The sequence below is a fragment of the Argentina silus genome, assembly GCF_951799395.1.
Source record: "Argentina silus genome assembly, chromosome: 18".
Taxonomy (NCBI): domain Eukaryota; kingdom Metazoa; phylum Chordata; class Actinopteri; order Argentiniformes; family Argentinidae; genus Argentina; species Argentina silus.
In genome coordinates, this window is record NC_139672.1 from 7020899 (window position 1) to 7027827 (window position 6929).

The 6929-nt window shown below is 46.4% G+C and overlaps 1 protein-coding gene across 1 annotated transcript; it reads right to left on the reverse strand.

Moving 5' to 3' along the window:
- Positions 1-538: 538 nt before the first annotated feature.
- Positions 539-6338, reverse strand: LOC310818974 (kidney mitochondrial carrier protein 1). The gene is made up of 9 exons (XM_083690104.1): positions 6161-6338; positions 5906-6053; positions 5369-5463; positions 4444-4529; positions 3370-3465; positions 3143-3267; positions 2815-2938; positions 2622-2702; positions 539-2166 (listed from the first exon to the last, which is right to left on the reverse strand). Exons 1-9 carry the CDS (start codon positions 6222-6224, stop codon positions 2125-2127), a joined length of 861 nt encoding a protein of 286 aa, XP_083546230.1. The 5' UTR covers positions 6225-6338; the 3' UTR covers positions 539-2124.
- Positions 6339-6929: the final 591 nt, after the last annotated feature.

Genomic DNA, 6929 nt, shown 5'->3' on the forward strand with positions numbered 1-6929 from the left:
ACATACGCAGAGATAGTTGAGTTCATGGCAATTTCTCCTCCTGTGCTCCCTAGAGTTCCCATCATCTCCGCAAACAGCTCTGATGAGGAAAACTGGGAATTTATCCACAGAAATAAAAGAACAATTACATCTGAGATGCTTTGAATTATTCATGAGGCATTGTTTGAGGGATGGTGTGTGAGTGTGTTTGAGAGAGATTGTGTCGCCCTGAAAAAACAAGGCTGTGCTAGATTCATGGTCCTGAAGGAGAGCGAAAATGAAAAAAGAAGAGAGGGAGAGAACAAGAGAGAGAGAGAGAAAGCATCAACTCTCCATGTCCACACATGGTACACAGCGCCACTCTGTGGCATGATATGAAACTGTCTGCTGTGGGAGATCATTGCTGTCATCGACTAAAAGAATAATTCATGCCAAATTTAAATTGGGTTGACAAAATAATTTAAGCATTTCAAGTTGACAAGGGATGTCTGCAGACTGGGCATGCCAAAGTGGTGTTAAGACGACATGGGTGACCAATCAGAGAAGCAGAGTGTGTGTGAAATGGTTTTTAATTTAGGTATATTTACAGTATGAATACAGTCACTTCTACAGGTGCATGATAGGGATACATTTGGCTTAGGGAGTATAAACAGCTCTGACAAGATAGGCATGATTGACATTCATATTCCTACATGAACACACACAGCATAATAATATAGAGTACAGTACAAAGACATCTCTCTGGACAGCCAGCAAACATACTGCTCAGGGGAGTCTGCTCAGTCTCAATAGTCTCAAGTGGCAAAGATCTGACAAACACAGGATCTATTGATGAATGCATCTATTGTTGGGGGGGCCAGAGAATATCATTCCTACATACATCAGCAATCTCTCTTGACATATCCGATACTTGGAAGTTCAGTGTTGGGGAGGTGGGAAACCTGGACCTGAAAAGGTGTCAACTGTGACATTAGATCTGAGGCACAAGGTGTGACATAACATGGTATGTCCTGGGGCCAAATGCCAACCAGGCTGCCCAGAGTTTATATATAACACTGACTAAAACCAGTCTGTACACCCTGTACTAGCTCTGTGTGTGTGTGTCTGTAACCCTAGTTTTAGGAACCAGCATGCTTTCAGTGCTCGCTTAATTATGTGTGTGGTTATATGCCCTCTGATCTTTAAGCAGGTTACGTAACTGGCCCCCTAATAAACAACAACCCTCCCCTCCATGTTCTGTTATTAGTCACTGATCCAAGAACACTCTGATATCATGTGTACACACCCTCTATGACACCAACTGTCATTACACTTCTCTGCCACTAGAGACAGACTTCCCTCACTCAGACCTAGCAACACACTTGTAAAGGCACTTGATCTGGAGTCCACAGAGACAAAACCAGAGCTGAGCAGTAACTGCTTCCTTATGTACATGGGAAATGAAACTTGAACAAAAACAATTCAACAGTCTCTAAAGTGGAGAGTGCGTGCCGATTTTAGCACCAACAATATGCCACCATTGGTAATTCATTTGAGAAAGACACATGGCCAATTCAAAAGTGGGGCTCTCTCCCATATATAAAAGGTAATATTTATCCTTTGCCATATTTACACCTACCCCAGACCTCACATTAACATAAGTGCCTCGGCCAAGGGGTAAGGGCTGAGGATTGATATGGAATTAGTGAAGAAAGGAAGGTGGAAGTCAACTAAACACTGTCACTATTGTGTGCTCATCTTACTTCCTCTTTCCCGGCCAATCAGCGAGCTCCCTTGCGGCAGCGGCTAATTAGAAAAGGGGAAATGCATCTCAAGAGGGTAGGATCCATAGAAGGGTGGGCTTTTCAGTGTTGCTGACTGAGCAACACACGAGAAGGGATAACACATACGTGTGTGTGTGTGTGCGTGCCCAAATAGGCTGACACGCTCGGAGAGCCACACACACTACATACAGGACATGTAGGCCAACGGACACGCCCATGTTCTCCCACATAGGGTCATATGGACCATAGACACACCTAACACAATGGCTCCATCCAGGATCCACCCATCCATCCTTTCATTCCTCTTTTGGTCCCTTCTGCCCCCCCTCGGAAGGGGCTCTCCTTCTCTTCTCCTTTACAGTGCTTGGTCTCGTTCTGTCCATCACACGTCAATCTTCTTCAGCTGTTCGTAGGTGATGAAGAACTGAAAGGGGGGGGGTGGGTTAAGTAAAAACACATTTTCCCCTCATTTCCTCCTGTCTTTCCCCTCCAGTTACCTCACTGTAATAATCTCATTATGTTACACATGCCGATGTTATGGAAAACTACAGTCCCTCACACGCCCTCCTGTCTCTTCCTCTCCATCTCCCCCTCTGCCCCGGGCCCTGAGCCGTAGGGGACTGTAGCTTCAACAGGACCAGCACTGTGTTCCTAAGTACATTACATAACAGAGTTAGTTGTGTTAGCGTCAGAGTCATAACAGAGTTGGCTAGCATAAGCTTCACTTCAGCCTAACTGAATAAGGGTTGGCCCCCCCCCCGACTCGGAATGTACAAACCTGACATCACTCACCGCACTGTACTGAGCTAAGCACGCACACACACACCCTGAGAAATACAGTAAACACAGAGATAGGAAAACAAGATGGTGAAAGGATACAATGATGTTCCAGGGTCCCAGGCGGAGCCAGTTGGGGAAGAATCCCTTATAGAGAGCCATGAACCCCTCAGACCGCCACGTCTGCAAGACAGACAGACAGACAGTTTAAACATGACAAACTTCTTCTTCCAAAAATGTCTTCCAACAATGAAAGTTAGACGGGTGTTTTATCTTTCCTGAGAGCGTAACTCACCTGTAGTAGACAGTCCAGCGTTCCCTGGTAGAGCGCTGCCCCTCTCTGGTTCATCATGCGTGTGCGGACCACGTCAACGGGGTTAGAGGCCAAAGCCCCCGCCAGACCACACATCACACTGGACCTGGGGGAGGACAAGACAAGAGGTTCAACCCTACACACCCTGAACAACCCCTTCCTCAAGGCCTAGACAAGAGAGTGTGAGGGTGAGTGTGTCTGTAAGTTGGTGTGACGGTATGTGTGTGTGTTGGTATGTGTGTGTGTGTGAGTGAGTAAGTGCGCAAACTCGGCCTAGGAGCTGCTGGCTGGTGTTGAGGTTTCCACTTACAAGAAGTGTGTAGAGATGGTATCTCCCATGTGACCTGACAGGATCAAGTGCTTCTTGGTTATGTCATAGACAGGGAGCTCCACCCCTACCACGATGGCTGCCCTCTGAGCTGTCAGGGACACACCCTGAGAGAGGGGGGGGGGGGATTGAGAGAGCATGTTAACATGTGGGAGAGAGTAGAAATGTATCTCTCTCTCTCTCTCTCTCTCTCACACACACACACACACCTTCCAGAGTCCCCGTGTTCCCTCCTGTTGGTAGATGTTGATGAAGTTTCCCATCATGCTTCCCTGGATCACACTGCCCTGGGCCTGCATACGGATCTGGAACAGACAGACAGACATTGAGGAGACACTGCCAGGATAGTGGACATGTTGGGCTGTACAGAGGAGAGGTTAAAACAGTGTGTGTGTGTGTGTGTGTGTGTGTGTGTGTAGGATTACAATGGCCAGACCGGACTACAGATCTGGGAAAACGTGCATAAGGGGTAGGGATTGATTCAGACATGTGGCTATGATGGCACTATTCAAGCCAAGCAAAGTTCTGCTGATGAAAATCCTTCCTATAAAAGTCTGGCTTTAATAGCCTCAGGAGCACATGATCGCTTAGCATAGGAACACGCTGCTGCAGAAACACACTCTTCCAACTTGGGTCCAACTATGGAAACCCCAAACACGCTATCCCGTATCATATTCACTCAGCCATATAACTCACAGAACACTGTGCCATTCCTGGGGGGGCATGGTCGACATAAATAACCAGCAGTAAGACTGCAAATCGCAGGGGACCCTCAACACACACTCACACACTCACACACTCACACACTCACATTGCAATTACTCCCTTAGAGAGCAACAGCCATGTGGTCTTCACAGGACTCATTTAAAAACTGGAATAGAAACCACAGGCATTCCCAACCCGCTTCACACGAACTCTTTCCGACATTATATGTAACTATCAACACATTTTTACTGAGCTGACGTGTCCCAATTCAAACACACTCCTGACCAGACTTGTTTTGGTTGTTTGGTTGTTCAACAACACTTCCAGGCACATTTCCAACATAAAACCAGTTATTCCAGAATCCACTCCCTCGCCGCTGTCAGCTCCCCATCACAATAACCCCTCCCCCTGTACTTCCACCCCCTGTCCACCTCTACCTCCCTCTTCACTGTGAATGGCTTTAGGTAACACCGTTCCGCCATATGAACAATATTTGTAATTCTGTGAGCAGTGCAAGCATGACGAGGGGACAGAGAAGCGTTGGTGTGTGTGTGTGTGTGTGTGTGTGTGTGTCGTACCTTCAACACATCAGTGGGGTTGGCGATAGATGAAGAGATGACTCCAGACAGAATCCCACACATCACGTTTGTCACCATTGTCTCATCTGAGAGAGAGCAGAAGGGAGAGAAAGATGAAAACAATCTGCCTTTTGACGGAAACTTCAATATAATTTGTATTTAACATGCATCAATGTGTGCCTTCCGTGTCAAATATATAGTTTTATGGCCACCCTATAGTATAACTGGGGAGTCCGTCGATCCTCGGGGACCATGCTATAGTATCGTTGCCCTTTGGATGACCGCCACAGCTGGTCTAGATCATCACTCGTAACTGATACAGAAATGGGGGGCTTTTTAATATATACAACTTCATGTTTCCTATATAACTTGGATTGTTTCCATATGCATGATGGCAATAGGTTAAGGCCCCTTCTTTCCAGGAGTATATCACTGTGTGTGAAACTCATTTAATTTCTCCAAGTTGTATGCTTTAAGTGCCGGCCAGTCGTCAACAAATCCTGTGTTTCTTCAAGCGTTTGTTCTGTGCATCATCACACCATCAAGACACAAAAACCCTAGATGTTTCATACTGTACTTCCAACATACTCAATTACAGTTGACAGATTTGTGTTACTTAGAGTAGCGTGAGGTGCTCACAAATGCATGTGCACACACGTTGTTCAGACTGCAGCAGCCTGCAATCGACCTATAACCGCAATTGGTATGTGGTAGGAATGCGTATATGACATTGATTTGTCTTTGGCCTGAAAGACAAGGGGCCTCCTAGAAGTGCCCATAGGCTCTCTGGTTTCACAGTTTCATTATTTGGGTTGGAGTACTGTACTGTTTGGTTTGGCTCAATACACAGCAAGAGCACGCAGGTCTGCAGCAGTATAATACTCGCAGTGAGCTGTGTGTGTGAGAGTGATATGTTCCTTCTTACCTTCAGGCCGGTCCACCATTAGTCGTTTTAAGCTCTGGTAGGTGCCAATCTTTATGGTCCCATAGGATGCCTGTCGCAACATGGCAGGAGCAATACTGCAACCCAACATAGAAACACTTCAGCATCAGTTATAGGCCTACAGTGCAGTGCAGTAATGACCACCACTAATTAATTGGAAACACTTGTCGCAACACGCACTGACACACCACAGGAAATTAGATTGAAGGGATTTAGAGAAACTAGGCTACACGAGAATGTGGGCGAGTTCCTCAATCCAAGTGCATCACAATTTAACCCTCAAGTCCCAGGGTAAGGTGCATTGAAATCAAGGTATCATACGGAGTATGGCCACAAAATATGTTACTCGATACCATCATACATATTACTCCCCAAGGCAGGCGCAGGCACACACACACACACACACACACACACACACACACACACACACACACACACACACACACACACACACACACACACACACACACACACACACACACATATATATATATATATATATATATTTAACATTCCTACCCCGAGTACAGCGCTCTGAGTCCCTCTTCTCTGCATATCCTGCTGATGGCGTGAATCATACCCCTGTAGCGGATTTCTCTGAATTTGCTATCGCCCACTTGGCCTTGAACTTGGAGCCGCGTCTTGGTCAAGTCGATTGGAAAGGTTCCTACACCGCGGAGGGAAAGGCATGGGATTGAGAAATCAAGGTTAAAACTCGTTTCTGGACAAGAATACAAACATATGGTATGCACTCTTTCAACCACACCAACTCACCGCATTCTGCTGTAACAGAGGCCAGACCGCCGAAAATGAACGGTTTCCAGTTGGCGTTAGACATTTTAACACAGCTCTTTGGGAATAAAACGCCGGTGCAAAACTGCGAATAGGGCTTACTGAAGGTTACACTATAACGGCATTAACTACTGACAGTGGCTACCGGTCAACTAATCGGTTTTCTATTACCCGGTGTATGTCTGCGTGCACTCCTTTTTCTTCTCGCGGCTCATTCACTCGCCACTCCCCCCGGGCTGCTCTAGCTCCTCCCATCTCTAGTTGCCAAGCAGCAGTGCACGCGGCGCTACCGTCTCCTTGACAAGTCAATGGTGTCCTCGAGACACTGATCTCAGGTCAGTTTTGCGTTTTATCCGGTAATGGTAATGTTGGGATTTGGAAGGGAGTATGCTGATCTCAGACCTGTGCACACTGCACATGTGTGCCGCTTCTTTCTACCCGGAGATATCAGTATGGAAGTCTACCATGTCGGCATTAGGCACCAACTCACGTGCCAAACCAGATTAACTTGACTCAAAAGAGGAACAGACTTTGACCTTAAAGACACGGGACTCCATAAATATCACGGTGAAACATGCAGAGAAGAGACAGTATGAGATCACTCTCAACAGCTGTAACATCCCAAACTAGGAGGAACACCATTAAGATAGAATGGAATAAAGAGTGCATCTTGAAAGGGTTTATGTAGCTCCATCTGTGACGAGTGTTATTAGGTAGGCTTGCTTAAGCAAGTCCAACTATTGTTCTTCGA

Coding starts and splice junctions, on each gene's coding strand:
- LOC310818974 (XM_083690104.1), bottom strand. CDS start 6,224: ATGTCTAACGCCAACTGGAAACCGTTCATTTTCGGCGGTCTGGCCTCT. Junction 6,054..6,160: donor CTCTGTTACAGCAGAATGCG/GTGAGTTGGTGT, acceptor TCCGCGGTGTAG/GAACCTTTCCAATCGACTTG. Junction 2,703..2,814: donor CGCTGGACTGTCTACTACAG/GTGAGTTACGCT, acceptor TCTGTCTTGCAG/ACGTGGCGGTCTGAGGGGTT.